Genomic DNA, 27,594 nt, shown 5'->3' on the forward strand with positions numbered 1-27,594 from the left:
CCGTGCGTGGCAGAGATGCAAGGGATTAGCCGATATGGTCTGGGGGACGGCTGGTCTCTCCCCTGATGCTTCGGCTAGAACATTTTCTTGCGTAATTCGTACACCCAAGGGCAGAAGGATTTAATCGCCGTCAGGTCCGAAGTCCATACGACGCCTCAGCTCTGCGGATGTCTCGGGGGTATGGCAAATTAGAATCGATTTTTTTTATTTCTTTCGGTTAGTTCGAACCCCATCGTATCCACATGAGATTTTTCTTTTTTTAAATCTTTTTTTAAAATTTATTTATTTTTTATTAGATTTAAATCTTCAACAATAAAGCAATCTTTTTAGTGAAAAAGGATTTATTCCTAGTCGGTTGCTTATAAGCCTGTATTGGTTCGATCAGACGTTATCAGTCATACAAGATATCGATTCGCGAAAAGTAGAGCTATGCTTTCCTATCTTTCCTGGCAAAGTTTGCCGACAAGAAGTTTACTGCCGTTGGATCTCATGAAGACTTCTGGGTACTATTGCGCAATTTCTGCATTTTCTGACAAGAAAAATTAACAACCACCCCAGTAAATGATGTAATAACAGAGGATGGTAAAAAGATAAGAAAATTAATTGGTGATTCTGACTAAGAACATTGGGATATTTGATCTTGTTGCGTCGTGGCGCAAGATCAAATTCACAAGTAGTATGACATGCATAACGCAAACTGTTTATTTTATGACCTACAAACTGCAGAACCTGCAATTATTTTAATTTTATGTAGAGAACACCTTAAGGGAGAAGATCGTCTTAGACGAGTTAACGGGATCATTCTTTTCTGTGTTCATTCCATTATCTTTTGGCTAACATTGCAAACTTTTTCAGCTGTACTAGGCCTCTGTGCATGATACAGGCAACCCAGTGAACGCCTATAAGAGCGAAGAGGAAAGTTTAGGGGGAAAGGGAGGGGGATTTTGAGGAAGGAAGAAACGACCAAAAAAAGGCAGGATGGAAAATTGAAAAACCGTTGCAAACCCTGCTTTAGACCTGACAACAAGTCGTGTAAAACAATGAGAAAAAGATCAGTCTTTTTCGTTATTTTAATGAGTTGGGCTTCCTGTTCCAAGAATATCTCTTATCATCACGTGATTCCTACTTCCTCAATATTCCAAGATGGCGCCTCCACCTCCACCGCCACCACCACCACCTCCGCCTCTAGGAGATATCCCCGCTCCTCCAGCCCCTCCAGCACCACCTAGTGTCCCTGTCAGCACAGAGCAACAACCGCAGAACGCTCAACCACAACCTCAGGCCAATTCCTCTGGAAATAACGGAGAAAAAATATGGGAAAGACCATGGACTATACAAGAACTGCGGAAAGGAACGACAAAATGGAACCTTGCTGCAGACGCGGGGGTTAGTTGAAAGTTTTGGAACTTTGGTTTGTTGACTTGATCTTCCGTAGTTTTTATTTCTGCCTCAACTACTATTTATCTAGATTATTTGGCAAGCTTATATTGAGTAGTATGATGTTGCTTGAAGGTAGAAATATTTTAATATTTTGGTGACATCTCCTAGGTTTTCCAAAGTGTTTTTTCGCGTAAGGATTTTATCCTCTTTTCTTTAGCTTCGATTTCTCTAATTTAGTTAATGTTTTTCCTATAGCCTTAAGACCGATGATACTGCCATCAAATATTCTGTTATTGTTTTTATTTTTGTTTCGAAATTTCGATTCTGCAGGAGTAAACTCATTTGTTTTGTGCTTTTTATGGGGTAGATTCTAATCTAAACTGTTCTTATATTTGTTGAATTATAACCAACTTTATCGATGGTTAGAAATGACGCCATAATTATAGAATTAATTCTCCTTTTCACCTTCTTGCAGTAAATTTAACCGTAGCTACTGTACAGTAGTAGCGTTGATCCCATCGATATTGCTATGGTCCCTACATACAACATAATCTTAAGCTGATGTTTGATCCCAGTGCTTTGATTAAAATTCTTCCCATTCGTGTTAACCATAACATATCTCCATTAGAACTGACTTAGAAAAAACTATACAATTATTTTATTATTTTACTTCATCTAAAAATATCTTTTTTGGTGTGTGTGCAATGGTGTGGACAGTTAGGGAGAGGGGGGGGAGGAAGGGGGAAAGAACTAAGGATGCTCACCTCTAACTCTTGTGTTGTGCCAAACCCCTACAAGCTTTATGACTGCACACACCACATGCACACATTTTCTGTTTCTTCATTGGCATATTTGAGTGCTATGGTGTTATAACTATGCTTTGATGTCCCAAGTGTCACCATATGCCATACTATATACTATATACACATATAACAAAACAGGTTTTCTGACCCAGAGAAGGTAGTTGGAAGGAATTATGCATCTCAACTCAAATAATCAGTGTTTTAAATGGTTTTGTTTACTAAAAACACATTGAAATATCTTGACGATCAGTCATTCCAGCTATTCTTGCATCTTGGAATGACTTATTGCATATCTCCTTTTACCTACTGCCTTTTAGGGTTCTAACAATCCTTGCTTGAAGTAAGTTTATATCACAGTAGTATACATTATGGATTATTCATAATGTTATTCAACTTTTTTGGATGTATTTTCTTGTAGCTGTTATTATACCTGCAACAGTTCTCACAGAAGATGGTTTCACAAACTCATGAAATAGAAAAACAAGTTGATGGTCTTGTAAATAACACTAAGGTTTGTCTCCTCAAGTAATACCTTAAAACTTTTCTCTTTTAATGTACACTATCAACTCTGATTATTACTGTGCAGACACACTACCACCTTGAATAAAGCTAACCAATCATGACATAGAATAAAAACAAAGTAATCAACTTAAGTCCAACTTGAACCAATCAATCAGGAGCAAGCAACGAAGCCTTTAGACCTGAGAAAAACTTAGATGTTATCAAGAACCTTAGGAGTGAGAGATTGTGATTGCCTGCAGTCAATATGATACTAATTTTGCTTTCTTCTGATTGGCTTAAGTTTCTTTTATCTTCATTTTGGTCCAGTGGTCCTGGTTAGTGTATCTGTACAGTAATACCAGTATATATTTATTTTTGAAAAATCCTTTTCATACTCGTATTGTTGCTTTATATTATTCACCTCTGTTAACATGAATTCTCATTGGTTGGTTATCTTCTGACAGGGGGTACACTCCAAAGTCCAGAATACAGTAAATGATTTTCTTATGCTGTCTAATGTACAGTTCATTGAAAATGTAAGTATGCTTATATATAATTATTATATATTGTCATATTGGCAAAAACCTGTATTGCATCTGATCTGAAATTGTGAAGTAGAAATGAGAAGTATTGCAATTGAGGTGTCACAAAACCCTTCAAAAGTTGACCAGAGTAAAATAAAAACATTCCCCAGTTTCAATAAAAATATGAAACTCATTAATTCAATCATTTTACCTCAACAGAGAGTTTATGAAGAAGATGTATCTAAAGAAGAAGAGGATAAAAAGGAAGATGAAACTCAAACTAAGGTAGAACAGAACCTTGTGTTTCATATGATGGTTACTAGGCTTTTGGAATTACAAAGTTTATGACGACAAGGTATCTTTTACTGGATTCCTTTTACTTGATGTTTTGATGCTTTGTCTCTCTTGAGAATGATGCCTGTAGGCATGGAAATGTTGAGTAAAAAAAACTTGTCATAAATTTTGTGGATAAATTTATTGGGATAACAAGTAATAAATTAATTGTATACTGAAAAATAAGAGCTAGCAAAGTACTTTATGTATTTTGTCATTAAGGCATTGTTGATGTGAACTTTTGCAGGAAAAATCAAGAGAACAACAAGAAAAAGATATCATTCCAAGAATAACAGAGGCATTGAAACATGGCATCAATGTGTTGAATGATGCATTTATAACTATTGAACTCAAAACTGAACATGGTATGTTTATTATAGATACGTACACTGTACATTCTACAGTATTAGATGCTGGCCGTCATTAGCCTTTCAAAGGTTGGCAATGCAATAAATTGTCAGACTGTTAGGGAACATATTGTCATGATGACGTCTATTAAGCCCCCTAAAACAGTCCTTGCCATGAGGCCCTATTAGGGGGGAGGGGTACCCATGTCCTAGGTCTGAATTTCACATCTGTCCATGTTGCATTTTCACAAAGTTCTTGTATCACTGTTAGAATTTACCCCTAACTTGGCCTAGCTGTCGGTAATTCATTAGAGCAGTCTGTCATTCACTGCTAGTTTGTGGCTCTCGTTTTGCAATTTCAATGCCATGTCGCTTGTCAAAATTCGCCCTAACAGAGCCTCCACAATGAACTGTAATGCCAACTCGACCAAGTTTTTTGAAATGGTTAATTAAAAGGTGGAATTAAAAGGTGACTCAAGATGTTGCAATAAGCATTTGAGTACATTATCATTTTTTTAATTTTCTCAGATTCTGATGAGGATGAAGATGAAAATGTACAAACTAGATATAATCCACAACCAATATTAGAACCTAAGGTAAAACATGTTACTGGAATTAAGAAAGCAATGACGATCTGAAGGAATTTGTTGTTGATTGTTTAATATAATTCAGAATATTTTTGTCATCATCCGATGACCATCTTCATCTAGTGACCTTCAACTCCTGACCAAAATATTCTGAATTACAAACAATCATGAATGACAAATTTCTTCATGGTATTGCTTTAGTAATACAACTGTTTGCCCAAATTAATGAATTTAAAGAATTGAAGAAATCAACAAACTAGTATAATTTTGTTTTGCTATTTTTGACCTTATGTACTTCCCATTTCCCATCTTAACATCCATGTTTATCCATTTGAATTATTGTAGGACATGTATTCTCATCGTCCTTTACCTCATCTCATTGGTTCACGAGACTTCTACCAAGATGATCTTATTGGGCTGGGAGAATCAGAGTCTGAAGGTTGGTGCATGTCAGTGTAGCACCCTGATAAGGGATGGATGGGTGGGTTGGATGTGTGGATGGATTCGTAGATGGATGTGTAGATGGATGTGTAGATGGATGTGTAGATGGGTGGGTGGTAGGTGGATTAGTGGGTGGTGGATAGGTGGGTGGGTGCATGGTTGGATGGATAGATGGATGAATGTATGGGCAGATTATGGATGGATGGATGAATGGAAAGATAGCCAAACATTGAGTTGAGAGTACAATATCCAGTATTATTTAGATAGTTGATGTGAAAATGTCCCTATTAAAGAATAATTTTCTATTAATTCTTTTGCAGAAGAGGCTGCTGATGAAGAAGAAGAAGAGAAATCCAGTGAGTCTGAGAGTGAATCTAAATCATCAGCTTCTGAGAGTGAAGAATCAACCAGTGAGGTAGAGTACCATAATAATATTATGTATATATAAATATCCTCAAAAATGAAGGTGTTGGGCAGGGGTTTCATTAAGGGTCAGAGAATGTTACTAATATTGTGTATACATGTACAGTAAAATGGGTTTTACAGCAAACATCTTGTCAGCAAAACAATATTCTTTCATTTGGGCAATGAAATCTTTAAGGCTGCTTAGATATTGTTTTTTCCTTTGAACATTTCCTCAGTCTTCAGCAAGTGAGTCAGAAAGTGATTCAGATGTACCCAGAGAAAAAATCAAAACATCCAAACCAAAGAAAAAGGTACATATTAATTATTGCTGATCACAAAGTTTTTCAACAAGGAATTTGTTTTTCAAAACATATTTTTGCTATTGCAAGAAATAATATATGGATGAGGATAACAATCATGATGTTGATGATGGTGATGTTGATGATGATGATAAAGATAATGGAAGTGATTGTGGTGGTGATGATGCTACTGATGGTGCTGGTGATGGTGGATTGGTGGTGCTGATGATGATGCAGCTGATTTAAGTGGTGGTGTGTAGTGATGTTGATGAAGAAGTGCTGATAGTGCCGATAGTGGTAGGGTAGTAGTGCTGATGTTGATGATGATGATAATGATGATGATGATCTTTATGATGATGATGATGATTGTGAGGTTATTGTTTCCCTAGACCAGCCTAATCATCATCATTATTAGTGTTTTTTTTAAAGAACAAAATATATTTCCATCAAAAGCTACTAAAATTACACAACTTATAATTTTTTAATAGGAAATTGAGTTTTCTAGTTCAGAAGACGAGGACTTGTTTGGTGAAAAGAAAACTAAAAAGCAGAAAGACTCAGAATCAGAATCAGAAGAAGGAGACGCAAGTGCTGAAAGTGAAGACGAGAAGCCACAAAAAAAGGTTATTATTAATTGTTAAATTATTTTAATACTTTTTTATCTTTCTTACAAATGTTTTGGTTGGTTCATTTGCATCCTAACTGGTTTTATTATGCCCCTAAAAATGAGATGAGGCCTTCATTTAACCTCTCTATCTGAGCCATGAGGGATTCACAGTCCCCAATGTAGAAACCTAAGGTTTTTACACCTTATGAATTCTACCCCTCAAACCACTGAGCTTCGAATTGAAAGTCAGAATCGCTAACCACTGCACCAGCAAGCCCTCATCTACACTACATATACTAGAAGATGTAACCAGCTAAAGACTAGTGTGAGCTGCGTCGGTGTTTCTAATGAAACAGTAATGATGAAAAGGTAAATTATACACCGTGAAAAAGATGAAAAAACTGATGTTTCGGATACTAGTCCTTTGTCGGAGTCTCTTTTTCACGGTGTATAATTTACCTTTTCATCATTACTACTACATATACTATTTACTCTTTACCAGTTTCTGCTCATTATTTTGTCATACATAAATGATGTCACGCATTAATATTAAAACAAGTTATTACTCATCAATTGTCACATGTTATGTCTTCATCTAGCCTCAAGCATTAGGATTTGCAGCAGAACTAGCAGCTAAAATAGGAGTAGCCCCTCCCCCGCAACCAAAGGACAGTGACGAAGAAGACGAAGAGCATGGTGCCTTCAGTGATGAAGACACCCCAAAACCACCACAGAAAACTGCTGAAAAGAAAAGATCAGACAGTCGTAGCAGCACTGCAAGCAAGACAAAAGACAAGAAGGACAAGCATCATAAGAAGGGACGCTCTGGGACAAAGGATAGCCACAAAGGTAGAAAACGGCATGACAGCAAGACAAGTAAAGTTAGTAATAATGAAGAAGGTGAGTAGAACTATAAAAATTTTCTGTACCAGGAAGGTGGTATAGGTTTGTGAGAGGAGAGGGGGTGTGATGGGATCACTATGAAAGAATTAAGATGAAGTTACCCAAGAGCTCAGTTGCCTGAACCAAACTGGCCTAAAGTCAGTGGTTCACTGTAAACTATGGTTTAGTCTCCAGGTGTTGACGTCTGTTCACTACTTAAGGGAATTGTCAAAGCAGTAACATAAAAACTTATTTAACAGTAGTAATGTAGCATTTGTTTGGGTGGTAAAAATTCATGCAAAAACATTTTTCCTGTGAAAATAAATTGAATCTTATTGTTTTACCATCATTTTTCATAGACCTTTTCGGCCAGCCAAGTGTGGAAGATGATGGCTTATTTGGTTCAGAGGCAAGTCCTTTTACCAAGAAAGGAGGCTTGTTCAGTGGTGGAGGGGGTCTGTTTGATGATGATGCATCTAAGGTACTAGTAGTATTTATCATATCAATGATGTGCGATAGAATATATTAATATTTAATGAAATGAGTGTCAGTGAACAGCATGAAGAATGGATATTAAGAATGGATAAATGAATAAATAAGTAAATAAGTGAATAAATAAATAAAGGAATGAATGAATGAATAAATAGATGGATGCTAAGGAAATAAATGAATATCTCTGCAGTCAGAGATAGAAAATACCGTTCACTCCAATAGCCAATCAGAATGCCAGATTTTTAGGATACCAAACAGAAAAAGAAATTATTGATTTCATGTCGATCTCTTTTGAATGTTGCAAATTTTGCATACTTCATCATATTCAAAATTATTTATCAATTGAAAATGAGGTGTACTGAAAATCACGTAAAATGATAGTTCAAGGTTTGATAACTCATTTGGTAACAGTCTGTCGTTCTGCTTCTATTCCCGTCTGGACTTAACTCAGAACATTATCATGTTTCTATGTCAAGAATTTTAGTTCCTGACAGGAAATTAACTTAGGTCAACAAAGTCTACACAATCCTTTTCAAATTTACTTTTAAAACATGAGTGAAGAAATAGTCTCGCAGGACCACGAACCTCCGCCTAGCATAGTGGAGGTGAAAATTATTGCTGAGAAATTATTTGTGTAAATTATGTTGTATAATTTTAACTGGTTTAAGAGGTATTTTGGTTATTTCCTGCAGGATGGTGACCTGTTTGGTGATGAGAAAAAGGAGACTCCCAGTATAAAAGAACCTTCTGATCACGGTAAATTGCTACTATTGATCAAACATTTTGATATTTTTATAATATTTGTTCTGATTTAATCATCAACCATTTATATCTTACCAAATTATAATGTAGATGATTTCTAGTTCTACACTTTCAATGTTATTAAAGCTAACTTTATATCCTATGGCTATCTTGGTACAACCTTTTTTATGATTGCATCTGTAGTCTTTATTTCCTTCATTTACATTAGGCCTTGTAATCACAATGAATTAAAAGAAATTATGAATGAAGATATATATATATATATATATATATATTACACATGGAGAATATTGACATGATAAATATAAACTGTCATTTTTGTTCAGATGAATTACTCATGTATTTGGCCAACATGAGATCAAATTGTTATCAAACAAAAAATTGAAGTGTGTTAATTAATTATTGTTTTTATTCAAACATGCAAAGTCCCCAAAGAGCTTACATTCATTTGTCTAATGAGTCAATATTGATCTTTGGTTAATAAATACTAAGACATTATCATTACAATATGTTTTTAATCAAATGTGTTCTACCAGGTGATTCTGGTTCAGGCAAAACCAATTTTGTGACATATCAAACAATGAGTGTCAAAGCTCTCTTTCCCAGTCTTAAAAAAAGGAACTGGGGAGAAGCTTGTTTTTTTCGTAGTTTTTGTAGTTTTTTGTAGTTTTTCATCTTCACCAAGCTTGTAAATGTCTCTCAGCCATTTCGCCAGCCGACGAACACGCTTGTCCACCATCTTTGACCTCAGGGTAAAGACCCGCAATCCAAATATGGAATTATATGATTCCATATATGGAGTGACCTTTCTCAACTCCAACTTTGACACTAATGTATGGAGCTTGATATGGACTGGAAACAGTGATAGTTCCAGTGCTGTATGCAGTTGCTGTTACATATGTATACTTCTTAAAACTTTACTTTCATCTGACAGAGGAAGAGGAAGAAGAAGTGGTCAGTGTTATCAAGCCAAGAGCTAGGAGTACAGCTAGTGGAAAGAAGCTACCTGCAGGGGCTGTGTCAATATTTGGAGGTAATTGGCAGCATGATTTTTTACAGTACCTAATTATTGTATAAATCAATGTCTAAAAAAATAAAAAAATAAAATAGTTGCTACACGTTATTGTGATCCATACTTTATGACATGACTTTTAGTCCTATTTACAGTATACATGTCTGCCATAATATCCAATTAAGCCCTGCTCCCCCACTTTTTAATTTTTAAAAATTATTGTATCCATTTTGTATTCAGTTATTAAAGTATTTGTTACATATTTTCCACAGACGGACTTCTTTCTTCTTCACTGACAAGTCAGGTAAGGATTTTCGTACTCATCTATTATCTTTGTTTTAAAATTTAAACGTAATGGTTTTTTCTCACTTGTGTTGTCTATTAACTGTTATTTCACCCATTTGTTATTTTTCCCAGTCATCGATTTTTTTTTTTAATCCCAAATTTCTTCTCTATTTGTTTGAATGGCTTGGTATTATTTGTTAATAGTCTTCAATACCTGATGACAAGCCAACAATAAAAGCAGCCAAGCAAGAATTAGGAGGAGGAGGGGGGCTGTTTGATGAGGATGAAGATGAAGGTTTGTTTGGTGGCAATAAGAAATCAGAAGGTACATACCACACAAATAATAATTATAACTTCACAAACCATAGTACAAAAAGTAGTAGTAAAATAATGATACATGTACCTAGATAAAATTGACACCTAATGCTTGGGTTTGCAGATACACCAGAATTGGCCCATTCTATTCCAAAATGATGACTCTACTAAAGTTGACTGATAAATTCAATTTGACTCCAAGAATCTGTCAGAGATGCTGATAGAAGCAAATTAATTTTTTGTAACTTCAAAGTTTTATTAAAGAATGTGTAGGGGTTTTCAGGGCTCTGCCTCAGGGACTAGGTCGAGATGCATGTATTTTCAAAGGTTTCATTCAACGTGGTTCGTCCATCAATCACATATTTCCTTCGTAATCGTTTACACGTTCACACGAATATAGGTTCACAAAGATACACGATTCGCTGTAGAATCAAAAAGTTATAGTCATCAAAATGTCAACAAACTTCTAACAAACTCAAACAATTACTTACACATTTTTATGGCTGTCCCGAGGGGATTCTAGGACAGTCTCGATCTCCTTCCGTATAACAGTCAACTCCTCTCTCTCAACTACTCACTTTCACTCACCCCTGGGCCCTACGAAACAGAATGATTGCAAGAATTGAGGATTGTTCAGAAAAGTATCTTCATGGATTCACCATAATAAATTTGAAAACCGTCCTATAAATATGCCTTGGACTAAGCTACTGTACAGTATGAAATTGTGGCTAGAACAACCTAGTAATACTTAGGGTCAGGTACCTCTTCATGTGCACTAGATAAATGGGGATTTGTCATCTTGTATCCTTAGAACCATCCAAGCCTGTTACCAAAAAACCCTCCAAGACAGTTGACTTGTTTGGTGGAGATGATGAAGAGGAAGATGAAGGTGATGGTTTGTTCTCTAGCAAGCCAGCCGCACAAGCTCCCAAAAAGAAGGTAAAACCTTTTACATAGATCTCAGTTTCTATATGACTTGCCATAGTTCTGCCTATAGGAGAAATGTGAGGGGAGAGGAAAGAAACAGAAGGAAAAAAGAAAGGGAAGGATAATTAAATCCTTGCCAAACATGTTTCCATAAACATGTTTTGTTAACTGTTTCCCAAGGTGGCTAAGATGTCAGGAAACATTGGGAAACAAGTTAGTGTCACAATGTTTCCATGTGGAGTAAAAACATGAAATGGTTTTGCTGTACTGCAGAAACATATTTTTCTTCTCTTGTTATGCAAAATTTTTTATGCTCCAACAATGTTCCATACATGGCTAAACTTTGAAACATCAAAGAGCAATATTGAGCAGTAAGCATGTTCCTGGAAACATTTCGTCATTCAGCCAGGGCTTTAAGTGTTAAGTGGCAGATAAATATCAGAAGTTCTCCTGAGAACGTATACTTATATAAATGCCTTACAGAATATTATTGTAGTGTTAAAACTACAAAAAAAATAATTGAATGTTTGTTCTCAAGATTCCAGCAGGAGCTGTGTCAATGTTTGGAGGCCAGACGCCACCTCTTGGCAAGGTATAAATAACTTTAATTTTGATTTTGAATATAAAATCAAAGGATCAAACCCAACTTTTATTTTATGTACACTTCCTACTTGCAGGTTCAACCCTCGCCCAAGCCTCCCCCTGAACAACAAGCTTCCAAACCCAAATCAGGAGGGGGATTGTTTAGTGATGAGGATGAAGCAGAACCTGAAGGACTATTTTCCCCTAGTGCATCCAAACCACAGCCTTCTAATACAGAACCACAAACTAGACCCAAGAGTAAAACTACTATTAGTTTGTTTGATGATGATGAACAAGATGAGGATGATGACTTTTTTGCTGCTCCTAAACCAAGGTACTCAACATTTTGGGATAGTAATCAGGCCTGTCGCTAGGACCTTGAAAGGGGAGGTTCATTTTTCTACCAATCTTAGTTGTGCCATTTCTCGAAAAACTAAAATAGCATTACCTCTTAGCATAAACATTTTTGCGTACTCCTAAAAAGGTGGAGAGTGGGGGGTTGGTTCGAACCATCGAACCACACCTAGAGACTGGCCTGATATTGGATTGAATAATTTGGATCAATTTATTTTATTGAATTTCAAAATGATTATGTGAAATAGCAAAGAAAAGGTGTGATTGGAAAATTTGGCAAATTATCATTTCCCATGAATATATATTTCATTGTCCAAGATCATAGTTGTTCAGCTAAATAAATGTGGTTACCTTATTCCCTTGTCCCATCCAGGGCTGTAACCAGGGGGAGCACAGGGTGCACGTGCACCTCCCCCCCCCCCCCCAATAAAAGCTTGAGATCCGCTCATCTATCTCCTTTTGCATTAAAATTGCAAGTAAATGTCTTTTGATTAAATCAAGACCACTTTCCATCTGCATATTGTAGCATTGTTAAGAATTACTCACCCATTATTCCTTTTTTTTTGGTTCTGCAAATCATTGCCTGTGTGAACCTCCCCTGCAAGATCCTTGGTTACCCCACTGCCATCTTTACGAGACCTGCTCTTCCAGGAAAAAAATCATATCTACTATAAAGTTTCAAAATCCATAAAGATTAAAATATACTCTTATAAACCCCTCTTACCCTTGGAAAAATCTCTTACCCAAGGGAGATGGACCTATTTAGATGTACATTGTTGCATTTACCACCTTCCAAAAATCGGTTCACTGGTCACACAAGTCAGTAAAATAGAGGCTGTAAGGTTTCAAAGCTGTTTAAGGATTATTTCAATTTGAACCTTGTAGCCCCGGTTGAATGCTTTGTGTCTGATCAGTGAACCGATGTATAGGAAGTGCTAAAAGTTATTGAGCCTTAGATGTTTCTTTACAATGTAAATATGATAAATAATATAATTAATGATAACCATTAATTATTATTTATATTGTTTGTAATGAAACAAAAAACAAAATTAATAATTATAATTTAATTACTTCTATAAAAAACTGTATGATGACTGTGTGTTGTGTTTCTGTTTAGTGCTGCACCAAAGAGTACCCCAAATGCTGCTATAGTTGAGGTAAGAGCATTCACTTGCGAATCAAGGATTATTTTTTCGTGAGGAGGAGAGGAGTGAGGGGAGGGGAGGGGAGGGGAGAGGAGGGGAGGGGAGAGGAGAGGAGAGGAGAGGATGGTTTGGATGGTGACTCCCCTCTAATTTTAGATTTTACCTTTATTTCCTAACTCCAAATAGGATGGCTAGCCAAACATGCCCAACTTTCTTGATTCTTTGGTGCATTACCTTTAGTTGCAGAGATAATTGATTGCTTTTGAACTTTGGGGGATGGGGGAGGGGGTGAGTAGTGTTGGTAAGTTGCAGAGACAATTGATTGCTTTGAACTTTGGAGGTGGGGGTGGGTAGTGAGTAGTGTTGGTATCAATAGAAAGATCCCCTTTGTGTACCAGAGTAATAATTACATAATTATTTTGCTTTTAGAAATCTAAGAAGCCAGCAGCCAAAGTTTCAGGAGGATTATTCGATAATGATGAAGATGAAGATGAGGCTGCTTCGTTTGAATCACCTGCCCCCTCACGTAAACCACCACCATTAAGTAATGGCGCACCCAAGCAAGAAACCAAGGTAGTAAAACCAAACAAACACTTCAATATTTATCTAACCTGGTACTGCTAAATTAGAAAAAAAAATGAATTGGAATATAGCTTTAGGTTTTGCAGAGGGAGGAAAACTAAAGAACCCAGATAAAAACCTCAAATGAAGGGAAATATGCCATTTATAGATAGACACCTATATGATACCCCTTCACCATAGGGACCGGTTGTACGAAGGGTGAATAGGACTATCCAGTGGATAAATTTATTGGATTTATTGTCTTATCGCAGACAACCAAACCCAAGAGCAGTAAGATGCCATCGCTGTTCTCAGATGAAGAAGATGACGCTGGCATGTTTGGTGGTACTGGTGACGATATATTTGAAGCTGCTTCTCCTCCGAAGGTTAGAAATGGCTGTCAGTACGAGCAATTAATTTTAGTAAATTGGTTCACAGTTAGCAGAGCAGAGAATTGGGGTGGTTGTGGTGGTGATGGGGGGGGGGGGGGGGGGTCGGTAGGGAGAAAGCAATGAAGCAATAAGCAATGAATTGATAAAAGTCGTCATTAAATGAAGGGTTGAAATGAGTTTACGTTGTACAGGTTTTATCTGGAGTCTCTTATCTTGACCTGAGAATCTTACATACATTCCTCATACTAAACTTGTTTTACTTGGTACGATCGGCAGGCCAAAGAACCAGCTTTATCGGCGAAAAAGGCACCATCTTCCAACCAAAAACCTAGTCTGTTCAGTGATGGTGAAGATGACCTCTTTAGCAGCCAACCCACAGAGAAACCAAAGCCAAAACCAGAAGAAAAGAAGAAAGAACAGGCACCCGCCAGTAAATCACCATCCACAAAGAAACCGAGTTTGTTCAGTGATGAGGAAGATGATTTATTCGGGGGTGGTACAGCAACTGACAAACCGAAAGTTGAAGAAAAGAAGGAAGAAGTAGCAGAAGAACAGAACAAGAAACCATGGAAACCAGTAGGTGGGGTGTCTTTGTTTGGTGGAGTGGATCTCTTTGCCGGCAAAAAGCCGTCATTTACAGAAGATGAAGAAAACGTGAAGGAGAGTGAACCTATACAGCACCCCGTCAAACAAGGTATAGTACATCTGTAACAAAGTCCCTTGGACCTCAAAACGGCCTTTTAATAGCTCTTGAAAATACGTGTAACTCAGATGATATCGACCTTAAGATTCAAGCAAGTGCTTTTTGTTCAGCAAATGAGTTTCTCAATACTGTTGACCTCAGGGCGTTGAAAAGCTACACGTGTGGGGTGATTAAAACACCACTTTACGACAACGGGGAAGGAAGGATAGATTAATGGAAAAGGCTGTTAAATAGAAAATAAAATAAAAACGTAAATAATAGTCCTCTTTAGGTTGGACGTAATTTTTGGTTCATTTCAGATCACGTGTCATTTCCTTAGAGCATCATGTCTGTTTTAGTAACGGTTGCACACGAGAAGACACATGAATATGGATGCAACTCAAACAAAGAATCTTATTCTCAAGAGAATGACACGTGGTATTAAATAGGAAACATCATGCCAAGCTAAAAAGGTCTAGCAAGAGAAAATGAACTAAGAGAAGGATATCTTTGGTATTCATGCTTGTTACCATCATAGGCACCGTTTGATGCTATTTTTTAATCACTCTTTTCCATCGTTTGCTTTTCTGCACGGGCACCCTGCTCGCGCTCTACGCTGTTTACTCCTTTTCTATTGAAGAACACAAGAAAACAAGATCAAATAGCGCACGCTTGCAGAAAAAAAAAACGTAATGATCAAATGAATGATTTTCAAAATGGCATCAAAGAGTGCTCATAATTGGGCGTGGAGTTTGCACGTCTTCATTTTCTCTTGCATCTAGCTATAACAACTTATCGCTATCTCTAATTTACAATAGTGAAGATACCAGAGCCCAAAGCCAAGACTTCTCCGCCATTGGTAGACAATGACAGTGATGACGATGGCTTCTTCAGTAAACCCCAGCCGCCACCATTACCTACCAGTCCCTCTCCACCAACAGTAAAAGAGAAACCTGGACCGAGCTTATTTAGTGATGATGATGAAGACCTATTCTCAGGGTCCAAACCAACGCCTTCTATTGCTGCAAAACCAACAGCAGAAGAGCCACCTCGGGTAGAGAAACCCGCAGTCACTGAGAAGCCCAAACCAAAAAAGCCTGTTGGTGCTGTTTCTATGTTTGGTGGTGTTGATCCGTTTGGTGGGTCTGCAGACACGGAGAAGAAAAGTAGTGAGACGGCACCGAAAACGAAAGGTAGGAGTATAATAAAAGCAACAACAAAACACTGTGTTGTGGTTTCGTCGATTTCGTGATTGTTGGTGGTGGTGTTGTTGCTGCTGCTGCTGTTGTTTTATGTTGTTGTTGTTGTCGTTGTCGTTGTTGTCGTTGCTGTTGTTGTTGCTGTTGTTGATGTTATTGTTGCTGCTGCTGTTTTTGTTGTTGTTCATTCAATTTTTTTAATTGTTGTTTTTGGTTGTTACTGCTGCTGTTGCTCTTTTCGTTGTTGCTGTTGTTGCTGCTGCTGTTTGTGCCACAGAATGATGGAACAGAATTGTAACGGAAATGAGACCCCCACTTGCGTCCCCCCTCTCGCTAATCCTTTCGTTAAGACCTCTACATATAATAAGTGTATATGCGTTCTATGTCTTGTTCAGTAAATTATATGCTCTTTATGCTTATTAGATCCACTTGGAATGTTTGACGACAACGAAGAAGAAGATTTGTTCTCCTCGAAACCAAAGCAGGTCAGCACAAAAATATGTCTTCTTAGTCTCAGATTATCTTGAGACCTCTTGCATGTTTTGGGTTTCCTGTGTCGTTATTTCTTCTTAATCATGCTTTTGTTTCAATCCTAATCCTGTTGGACTGGTGTTAATTAGTGCAAGTCGGCCAGAGAGCCAAAATTACAATTTCATGTTTAGTGTCAATTTATAATTGCTTTTCTAATTGGTTGACTTTGTTTAAAGCACTGACTTGTTGTGCGGGAGGTCGTGGGTTCAATCTCCGGTCCGGGCGGACAAACACTCAGGGTCTTAAAATATCTTAAGAGAAGGTGCTGCCTTTTCTCTAAAAATAGCTGCAAAATTTAAATGGTCCTGGTCTCACTTGGGGATCAGCGTAAAGCTCCGAGGGCCAAGAGCATATCAGTTTTTAGTCTAATCTAACTAGTGGTCTATCATCAATGTTGCGTTCTGATTGGATAAGGCTATCTTATCTGCTAGGCTATAAGTTATTTACTACTAGTAACGAAAAGTGCCAGCTTTGAAAATCAAAACATTACATTTAACTTTAATTCAAAACTTTGTTTACATCTATATATTTGACCGACCAGCTGGATTTAACTAAAACAATTAGTCCTCTCGCCCTTATGGCCTGTGAGTCAATAGCCCATTCGGGCTCGAGGACTATATTGCTAATTACTCTCAACTGTCAAGTGTCACCCTCTTTAATTTGCATTACTTTTTGTATTATTCAGACATCACCTCCATTATCTTCGCCCAAGGCAACCCCTCCCGTATCGCAATCTAAGGCTGGTTCAAGTATAGAGAAACTCCAGGTAGGCCTATAATAGATGGGGACGGTAACAGGCTCAATTCTATCAAATATCTTTCCATACACAGAAGAATATTTAAATGAAGTGGTATAAACCGGTTTGACAAGCCAGTTTGACGTCATGACTGAATCGCACAAGGAAATGGTTCAACATCACAGAGAGCCAAAACTATTGAATGCATATTAAACAACAACTCTTCAATTTAACTCACATATATTGACATTGTATTGCTTTTAGAAATCCCTGGCCTTCAACCCTGCCATGTTGAGGCCAGGCGGACCTCCACCAAGGAAAGAAGCCTCGGAAAAGGCGTCATTTGAGGAGCCTCCCGTTGCTAAAACCTTAGAAAACGTTGGGAAGGTAAGTTGTTGTTGCTTTGGAAGTTCATCAAGTTCACTCACTGATTGAATTCACTAGTTACACACATGCCAAGTCTGAGTAATTCAAAATACTCAGATTCTAAAGGCGCTAAATTCGGTGGATTATTTTTTTTGTTTGCTTTTGAAGTTGTTGATGCTGTATGTCGGAGTGACAAATGCTCTGTCCATCTTGCAAACATTTTGTACATCGCTGTCATACGCTCTCTTCACAATTATATACGACTGAGTACTTTGTTGGTAAAGTCAGGATGACAAACCATCTTGATCTCTTAATCTCGAACTGAGAACAAAACAAATAAAAAATCTCATTGAGATACCAAGGCCAATTTACGAGTTAATTTCAGACAAATTTCAAACAAACATCTTTTATTTACTAGGTCAATTTTAGCAACCTGTCATTCAACTTTCATTATTGAATATTTGAAGTCGCGTTTTAGATATTTCGAATAAATTGTCTATGACAAATGAATGAAGTTTGATTAATAACGTACCAAGTTGTTAAAATATTTTTCTTCAATTCTGTTAAATAAAATACCATTTTCTTTTGATTTCCAAGGAGCGTGCGAGAGTACAAGTTAAACGGCGACCACCAACACGTCAAGCTCGGCGTGCTGCAGCTTCAGCAAGCGCCAGCGATGAGACATTATTCGGGTCAGCGATAGGTGGAGAATCAGCCCCAGTTCCCCAGCCTGCCATCACGTCCATGGATGATAGTTTTGTGACTAAAATTCAAGTTGATGCGTTTCCAGATCTCCCGGATGTTGAAGGTATGCATCGAAAAGAGACGAAAGATTCCGACATGAGTGACGAATTTTTCGGCTTTGCAAGTTCAAAATCTACCAGAGAGGAAAGTGTTCCTAAGCAAAAATCGTCCGACTCGCTTTTCTCATCAAACACAGGAAAGACAAGTCTCGTTAACGACAACGAGGACTTGTTTGGCCCACTGGGGGGCGAAACTGATCAGATAAAACCATCTAAAAAACCGTCTGATGACAGGGACGTTAAAAAGAAACTATTAAATAACACAGCAGAGGATGATTTTGATTTATTTGCTGGTGCATCGAAAAAGCCGGAGACTGCAGCAGCACCAAAAGCTACCGTGGACTCAAAACCTATAGAGAATGTAAAAACCCCTGTAGTCGAAGACAAGAGTAAAAAGTCCTTGTTTGTTAATGCAGAGGATGATTTGTTCGGGACTGGTTTGTCGGCTACTAAGAAGAAAGTACGGTCACCTCTGGATGATGACGATTTGTTCTCACCAAACAAAAGTAAAGTAGAAAAACCCGAGAAAAAAGAAGAAAAAAAGAAGACCTCTCCTGCACTTGATGACGAGAGTCTGTTTAGTTCAGGAGCTACGGAAAAAGTCCAAACAAAAACACCTCTAGATGATGATGATTTATTTTCTTCCTCAACCGCTAAAGAACAAATACCTAAAGAAACTCAACACACAAAAACTAAGGAAAAGCCTAGTGCTTCGCCGTTAGGCGAGGACGACTTAATTGGGGGCCCTGTGGTGAAGAGCGGTGAAGACAAAGAAAAGACTAAAGAGACAAAAAAGAAAGAGGTTGAAGAAGCACCGCCCACTAACAGCAAGAAAATCCTGGACTGTAAGTACTAAATTTTTCGTAACTTGTACAAGGGCGGATCCAGCCAAAATTTTAGAGGGGGGGGGGGGGGGGCTAATTGAGTTTCTTCCATCAACACAACGGAAAACAATATAAAAAAGCATCGTTTTTTTCTGCTGAAGGGAGGCTTCAGCTCCCCTTTGCCCCCCCTGGATCCGCCCTTGTTTTGCGATATCGATTTGATTGCTTTTTAAAAATGGGAGTTATTTGAAACCTCCTTCTCTCACATATATATATATATATATCAATTGCTCCTCAACTAGAAATTACACTATCAAAATTCCAAATTTCTATTTTTCCTAGCGACCATGAGTATGCTTGCTAATTTGACAGGAACACCCTTGATTTGAATCTCTGATCCTGTTGACCAATGTCAGTGCTATCTATGATGAGGGCGTGGCAGTTAAAGTCGAGCGTAGGCTTTGCATCCTTCATGGAGAACTTCGTTGCACTAAACACCGGCCTTTTGTAGACCTAAAATCTCTTGGTGTGGGTTATTGAATTCCTTCTGAGTTGAAAAACATTTTTATCCCTCTTCAATTGGGCGTTCTTAGTGTCAATGTGTGATAACGGTATTTTTAGGATCCCTTGTTGTGTATATTTTGCTCTCCCCCGATTTTTAGCGCGCAAATTCTATCACCATGGGATACAGAAAACCTCGCCTAGTGGAAACTGGCTTGTTTCCTAGTTCGACTACCTACAGTCACTGTACTGAATACCTAAGTAATGCCTAATAATGATACTAAATAGTTTGACTCTATTATACTGAATGACACCTATATTCGTTATCGAACCTTGACACAGCCTAATGGGACATGAAAACATTGGTGCGCAAAGTTATCTAAATCGTGTGCTGGTTACAATTCAGGTGATCTTGGGGCGGGGAACGCGCGCAAAGGATTGTTGTAGCTTTATCAGGTGGTCCTAGTTTCAGTTTCTCGTCGAACAAAGAGGTATCATTTCACGATCAGTGATTTCCTAAAAGAATTGAAACCACAAAGAGGTATCATTTCTCGGTCAGTGATTTCATAAAAGAATTGAAAACACAACGCTACATTTGACCATACGTAGTCGTTATAAGAATACTAGAATTATTAGGCAATAACGTAGGTAGGAAAGCAACGATTAAAAAGGTGGTATCCCATTTCGATTCGTGATGTACTTGATTCAAAAACGGTTGCGTGATTGGCAGTCGTGGTATATAACTGTTTGGCGTGATTCAATAAGTGTGACCTTTGCGTGTAACGAGTTGCGTGATAACGTGATGGACGTGATTCGACATTTTGTGATGCCGTGTGCTTGCTCTAGTCGAAGTCATAGTAAACCGCGGTCGCTTTGCGTGTAGCAATGTTTACTTTGGTCTTGTTGTTTGGCGCTAATTCATTATTTCACGTGTTGACTTTGTTCCCTCAGATGTCTCCTCGTTTGACGTTTTTTGGGCTTTGTTTACACATATTAATTTATAACTTTGTTTTTAATTGAAAATGTCACAAAGCTAAATATTTATTATATTCTATCTTTTGCAAACAGCTTCTATGAAAAAAGAGTAATCGGTTTTCAAAATCACTTAAAATAGATCTGTTTTTCATATTGCATTGGTCATCACAAAAATTTAGAAGTTCAAAATTTTTCGAGTACATGTTACGTCATCGCCGCCATGTTGGTGCCATTTAACAAAATATTTCTCATTACCATCCATTGTTACCGCACCAAGATGGCCGCAATGTTTTTTGTTTTTCAACTCTCTGGGGAATGTTTGCAGCCCATCAATATATTTTAAGGTCTATAGCCCCTTTATCATAAAGTACTCTTCCAGGAACTAGACGGTGCCCCCCCCCCCCCTTCACCCCACCCGACCCAACCCACCCTACCAATCTCTAACTGGGTTCTGGGTTGGAGGCATTTCAACCTGCCTAAGACGACTAATGAGTAATGAGTAAGGTAAAGATGACGGAAGATCGATGAGGGATCTCGATTTTGTGACAGCTCACTGACCAACCAAACCACACACACCTTTCATTCAATGAAGTGCGCATTTTCGCGGTAATTTCTTGATGCATTTAGCCGTCTGCACCTTTTTTTCCCTTCATGGAGTTGTTAATGAGAGCCATGCGAAACTGATATCATTTGCGTTTTTTCTTGCGTCTAATTGGCGTTTTTCTTTTATGCAATAATGCAAACCTCAAGCGTGTAACTTTATGCCTAGATAAGCAACACTGAAGAGTTTATGTTTGTGTGTGATTACATTTCCCGCGTTATTTCTGGATTGCATCATCTGTGGAGTGTAGTGTGCGGTGCAAGGGTACGCCCACGAGGGTACACTCCTTGGCCACATGTCATTAGGGTCGGTCACGAAACGTCGGCGTGACTTTATTCCAGTGTTTTGCCACTCTCTTCTGTTACCTGTATAATATACTTATGATAAGGTTTTCCTTTTCTTTATCATCTTGTTTTGCCATCCTTTTACTATTTCCTTTTCAATATGTCCGTATTACGATTACCGTCTACATTATTCCTCTAAAATCCATCTTAATATCCCACCCCCTGTTTGACACCCTTTTTCTATTTCCTTATCAATATGCTCGTATTACGATTACCATTAACATTAGCCTCTAAGATCCATCTTAATATCCCACCCCCTCTTATTCAAGCTCGCAATAAAAGCTAATAAACTTGTCCTCTGATATATCCGTCATCGTTAAGTAATAGAATTTCACTTTAAGTGCAAAGGCTGACATACAGCCATATATATTCTCAGTATCAATAACTTCTTTGTATTTAGACTCAGACATTTCTAACTTTAATATGTATTTTTGAAGTATTTTTAAAAACCTAATTGTCGTTGGCGTGGGATGTTACTGGCGCTTCTTTAATTGCTTGCCAAAATGTCGCCTCGTCTTTGCTGTCAATCCATAACCAAGTCTTTGTCATTTATGCTCGATCGAAAATAAATAATCTTTAGAGATCTAAAGAATATTAAAAATGTATTTATAGATCGATATTTTTGAAGTATTTTCGAATCGATTTTGAAAATCAATTATTCAGTAACATGAAGATTTAAAAATACGCAGGGAAAATAAGTTCTAATGTCCATTCTAGAGTTTATTCATTATATATTTTTTAATCCAAAAACTGATATCGAGTTTGAATCGCTATTTTTCAATGTTGTGTAAAGTATGATTCTATATAATTCGCGCGGTAAATTCATTGACTATTTTTAGGACATCAATTATGCATGTTTCTATATTTAGACTGATATCAAAGCCCAATATCGTTAATGATAAAACTCGACCTTATGAATATTTAATGTTGTGGCAGTTAAAACTTAATTTTAATATATTTCTTTTCCTTCTCTTCTCTCTTCATTTCCTTCTTACTTCCTTTCTTCCTTTCTTTTTTTCTTCCTTTCTTCCTTTCCTACTTTCTTCCTTTCTTCCTTTCTTCCTTTCTTCCTTTCTTCCTTTCTTCCTTTCTTCCTTTCTTTTTTTCTTTCTTTCTTGAAAATGAAAAAATCAATACCAAGTGCTTTCAATACCTTACAAAGAGAATCCCATAATATAGAGTAGCTTTATATATATATTTATAACGTTAAAACACCCAAGCTATATATAGTGATTTTTTTAACATTGATTATTTCCCTTTGTAAAGTTTTATGTGGATATCCGGTTACCATGGAAACCCGGTCTATCGACAGTTACTTACAACGTATAATCTCTTGGTTCTTCGAAATATTTAATTGTATTGATAAAAAACTTGTCGGGTCTGATGACATGGGCTTCAAAAGCACTCATTTTATTGCGAGTATGAGAAAGAAGCCGTTCTTCCGTTATATTTATAGCTTCACAAGTAGCTTATTTCATATTTAGCGACTTCTTCTGTTATATGGATAATCAAAATAATCGAATAAACCGGTAGTGCTGGAAGCAGATTGCAGATCGTTCACAAGCAATAACAAAGGACCCAGTATAGATCCTTGAGGGACTCCTTATTATAAGTCATAGACCCTAAAGTTTCCACTTAAGACTTTTCCTCCCGGTAAAAAAGGAGTAGAAAAGTCGTTGAGAATATAGAGTAGTAAGAGTAGAGGCTACAGTAAATAGCTTCTGTCTTTTAAAACAGACCAGTAGAAGATGAGGACTTGAAGAACTAAAGATAGATCCGTGGGGAATTCCATGAGATATAGGTTTGACGCAAAACGAATATTTTACTGAGCTTTATCAGTTTCCGACAAATGAAGGAGGTACTTAGGACGGAAAATATTAATATGAAAATTCTTTTAGATTTTACTCATGCGAAAATTAGAAAAATAATGAAAGCAGATATTGTTCTGACAATTTCCTGAATGATGTCTTCCCCAATATTAATTTAGCATCAAATCAATTTGAAGAAGTCTAAGAACTAGGGATGATTGAAGGGCAATATCCTTAAAACTTGGCATTTAATTTAATTTATTTTCAAATTGACTAAGCCAGATGCAAATCATTTATCGATATAGGAAAATGCATTTTTTTCCATTTCTTCTTTTTTGCGTGCAAATTTGACATGCAACTTTTTTCAGTCAAAAAAAATTTTTTTGGGAAAAATTTTTGTTTTTGCTATTTTATTTTATTATATTCCCTATCGTGGTTTGGTGTCTTGTTTTATTCTCATTTATTTCTTGTATCCTGAGCAAAACCAAAATGGCTTTGTTACACGTTTGTCTTCTTTTATATTTATTTAATTTTATCTCGTTCGGAAATTATCATATTATCATATAACGTACTTTCTTCTATCGATGTCTTATTCTTAGTAGAATATTTGGTTAGTCTCTACATATATTCAGTCTCTACATATCTTCAGGATTGTGCTATGCTGTGAAAAACGTTCCGCAGATCGTTATGATCAGCACTTTAAGAATACACCCGAAGGGACAGCTGAATACAGCATGCAGCAGGCCTTTGAGCGGTTCAATGCAAATTAAATGTTATTTCTCTTCTCCTTATCTGATCTTCGGCCAAATAAAACGCTCTTAAGAGTCCGATCAATCTTGAGACAAAGCTTAAGGAAGGTTGCGCGCGCGATTTCTCAAAGTATTTCTCAGTGTAAAGCCCTGCTTCCTTCAGTTTCCCGGGAATCACTGAAAAAGTCTTTTTGGAAAACAAAGAGAGCCACTGTTAATAGCACATTAATGGGAAAGTACTTATTTACCCCTATTAAATTTTTTAAATAAGAATTGCTGGGAAATACGGAGTTAGTCATGTATTGTTGATTCGATAGGAAATGTCTAACAGATAACTCTACAATCTTTAAATAACGAAGTTAAGGAGTTTTCACTTGTCACAACTTGAACCTATTTCGATGTCTTCGCAGAGGAACAAAGCGCGGGAGATTCGGCGCGTGCGGTAACTTATCTTGAAAAAACCTGTTCTCAACTCTACCGGTGTTCGTATCATACTCTATTTTCCCCTTATTAATGACACTACCCATTAAAAACAAATTATCACTCTTTTCTCACATTTCCTGTTATGTTTTCGCCCTTCCACTATTTATTCAGCCCAACTAAAAGCAGAGGATGTTCTCGTTATAAGCAGTTATGATAAAACTTCCTACTCAAATGAGACCTAAATATTTTTCTTAAAAATAAATTGTCCGGCCCACAGCAGAGCTAGCACGGCGTGAATCCACAAATTGCTAAAACCAACTAAGACATGCTTTTACTGTAATTTTAGATTTTCGTGTGGGTTTGATACTGTAAAATACTCTAACGAGTGGTTTGCAATCATTCTGAAGACAATTAAATTAATTAAAGACTTAAAATTCTTTAAAAAAAGAATCAAAGACATGGCGGCCATTTTGGGTGATAGAATAAAAGATAATAATGAAAAAATCGTTCGTAAAATCAACCAGCATGACGGCTATCCTCTATAAACCAACAATGTTTTGAAGGCATCGATTAAGTTATGTGTATCGTTTTCCAGAATATTTTTCTATAGAATGCAATATTATGCTTTTTAAAAGGTTATGGGGATTAGAGCGGTAATAAAAAGATTATTAGCATAATCTATCGATGAATTATCTTTATTCTAAAATAAGGTACAATTGGTAAAAATCCTCCCACTTTTATGTCGTTGCTAGGTTACGATATTCGACGTCGGTCGACACTCGCTTTGTCTAAATTAGTTTTTGGCATGAAGGACATTTTGGGAAAAAGCCTATTTAATCGATTTAATTGGCTGAAGTATTCGATACTTTAGGGCGCTCTTCTGATGAGTGGGAAGCAATTTTCTAATCTGTAGGACTTGAGTACACGTACGTACATATAACGTGGCGAGCATCCCTTTCGAGGAGAATAAAACCTTATTTTCACTAGCAACGCTACCGAAGGGAGGAGGGGAGAGGGAGGGAATCGATCCTTATGCTTGCATTGAGCCTGTTTTCACAATGAAATATTTCATCATATTCACGACTATCTTCATAGATAGAACTATAAGAAGTCCATCTAGGCAGCCTTACTTCTTTCGATAATGAGAAAACGTTTCTTTTGCCAACAATCTGTCATGAAATATTATTTCATTACCAGCATTTACATGGCAAAGGAAGCCCACGAATGATTTAAAGAGATATGTGTTGTCATGGTAGCAATATGTATACAATAATATGATTTGCAACGGGAAGTAAAGAAATATTACGAGAAAGAGAAGAAATGGGAGGGGAGGTGTCGGTATCGGCAAGTATTTGCTTGCTCGTCCACTTACAAATCACGATGTTTTGTTTAAACTAGCTCGTCCAATATTTCCTTATTGTTAAAGTTTTATTGGTTACTCCATTAGGATGATGATGATGACTTATTCACCGTTACGAGAAAACCGAGGAAGGCCGTCAAACCGCTGGGAGATGATGATTTGTTTGGAGACTCTGGTGACATATTCGCTGATGTTCCAATTAAACCAAGAGAAAAGAAGAAAAAGAAATCAGCCGGAGTTGCTGCTGCTGCTGCTGCTGCTGCTGCGACTGGAGGTAAGCAGATGCTTATAAGTTCCATAGATCCGCTCTTCGTATTGGTTAGAAAGTTTGTCTCTGGTGCAAGAAGTCATTTAGTAGGGTCATAGATCAAGAATTGTTTTTGGTTGACCATGTTTCTTCATTTTTTCGCGATCCATCTTTATCCATTGTGTATTTTGAATACAGGAACCGCGGAAGGGAGTGGTCTGCGGGATTTACCCCATGTCCATCACAATATTTAATGAACTGCACCTCCTCTTCCCCCTCCCCCAAACAGTCAGCGATGTAGGCTCATCCCTGATGCTTTGCGGTTCCTAAAACACGAGTTGTTTAGAAGGCTTATAGATCAGCTTCTTTTTCTTGCTACTTTGTTTGGGAAATACGTCACTGACCACGTGCTTTATATATATATAGATTCCATATTCGACGATAAGCCCAGCGAGAAAACAACCAAGAAAACAAAAACCAAAAAGAAAACAGGGGAGAAAAAAGCTGCTAAAGCTCCCTCAATATTCGATGACGATGCACCGAATATCTTTGACGATCCACTGAATGCAACGTCCACTAAATGATCTCGTGTACTTATATCAATAGAGATTCTGCAGTTTATTACGGGGTAGGTCTACCGTCTTTTGCGCTGTATGACTAAAGTCCCTGCTTAGGTGAATTTCTCGAATTGGGGGGAGGAGGGGCGGGAGATTTATAAAAACTAAATACGCGATAGATCCCATTCAAAATTATCTTTGATTCGAGGCCAACACGAAACTAAAGAAGAGGCGGCACAAATTCTATCGAGAAAAATTGGGTCTCTTTTATGTTAACCTCTCATCCAAAATAATTTGAAATGAAAAGAGTCAATAGAAGCTTAGAAAACATTTTTGGCCTTGTACAGAACTTTTACCACTGGTGGGAGGGGGAATAAATGCGCAGAATTTAAAATGAAGGATATTTGTAACAGGTTGTTTCATAATGCGAAACGTACCTAGAATCAGTGTTATAACTTTGTCTACTCATACGGTATTGGATCTTGATTTCCTCTATTCTTTGCCTTTTTAATGCATTCAGAGCGAATAATACAGAAGTAATTAGAGACATTATATGTAGCACTTGTACAGAGGAAACTGTGGAAATGATAGCTTATGGTGCTGGGGTTTGACAGCGAAACTACGTCAGCCAAAATTTACCCTTCAAATTAGACCAATACCCTGAAACAACCTCTGGGCTGATCAAACGTCAGGACACGACTAACTCACTGACTCACTAACTCACTGTATTGGAAATTAGCTGCAAATTCTTAATATCATAATATATAAAAAATTCACCCTTTAGATGATTGAATGTCACTTAAATATTCGTAAAAATGGCCTTGGCTCCGTGGTTCAACTTAAACACATCCATTTATATAATAAAAATACTATATTTTTTGAAAATTACTGTTCTCGATGTCTCCTACTCGACTTAACGTTAACTGACCTTCTCCCACGCTAAGAATCTGCA

At 37.3% G+C, this 27,594-nt stretch overlaps 1 protein-coding gene and 2 long non-coding RNA genes across 3 annotated transcripts; 1 reads left to right on the forward strand and 2 right to left on the reverse strand.

Moving 5' to 3' along the window:
* The first annotated feature begins 1,143 nt into the window (after positions 1–1,143).
* LOC116293910 (uncharacterized) lies at positions 1,144–27,527 on the forward strand. The gene is made up of 30 exons (XM_031701407.2): positions 1,144–1,386; positions 2,602–2,694; positions 3,149–3,220; positions 3,428–3,493; positions 3,789–3,906; positions 4,417–4,484; positions 4,821–4,914; positions 5,237–5,331; positions 5,558–5,632; positions 6,109–6,243; positions 6,827–7,127; positions 7,469–7,590; positions 8,294–8,357; positions 9,298–9,396; positions 9,648–9,679; positions 9,865–9,985; positions 10,787–10,914; positions 11,441–11,494; positions 11,580–11,818; positions 12,956–12,995; positions 13,413–13,556; positions 13,817–13,930; positions 14,213–14,630; positions 15,437–15,811; positions 16,241–16,302; positions 17,034–17,114; positions 17,349–17,471; positions 18,048–19,097; positions 25,926–26,112; positions 26,512–27,527. The coding sequence occupies exons 1-30, from the start codon at positions 1,144–1,146 to the stop codon at positions 26,667–26,669; spliced, it is 4,971 nt and encodes a 1,656-aa protein (XP_031557267.2). The 3' UTR covers positions 26,670–27,527.
* LOC116293911 (uncharacterized) lies at positions 8,649–13,060 on the reverse strand. The gene is made up of 4 exons (XR_004196868.2): positions 12,385–13,060; positions 10,738–10,966; positions 10,467–10,572; positions 8,649–9,290 (listed from the first exon to the last, which is right to left on the reverse strand). It is a non-coding gene; the product is annotated as an uncharacterized LOC116293911 (long non-coding RNA).
* On the reverse strand, positions 16,819–18,098 carry LOC116293912 (uncharacterized). The gene is made up of 2 exons (XR_004196869.2): positions 17,983–18,098; positions 16,819–17,771 (listed from the first exon to the last, which is right to left on the reverse strand). It is a non-coding gene; the product is annotated as an uncharacterized LOC116293912 (long non-coding RNA).
* Positions 27,528–27,594: the final 67 nt, after the last annotated feature.

The sequence above is a fragment of the Actinia tenebrosa genome, unplaced genomic scaffold, assembly GCF_029948245.1.
Source record: "Actinia tenebrosa isolate PJP-AT-01 unplaced genomic scaffold, QUT_ActTen_1.0 PGA_scaffold0__85_contigs__length_37466705, whole genome shotgun sequence".
Lineage (NCBI taxonomy): Eukaryota > Metazoa > Cnidaria > Anthozoa > Actiniaria > Actiniidae > Actinia > Actinia tenebrosa.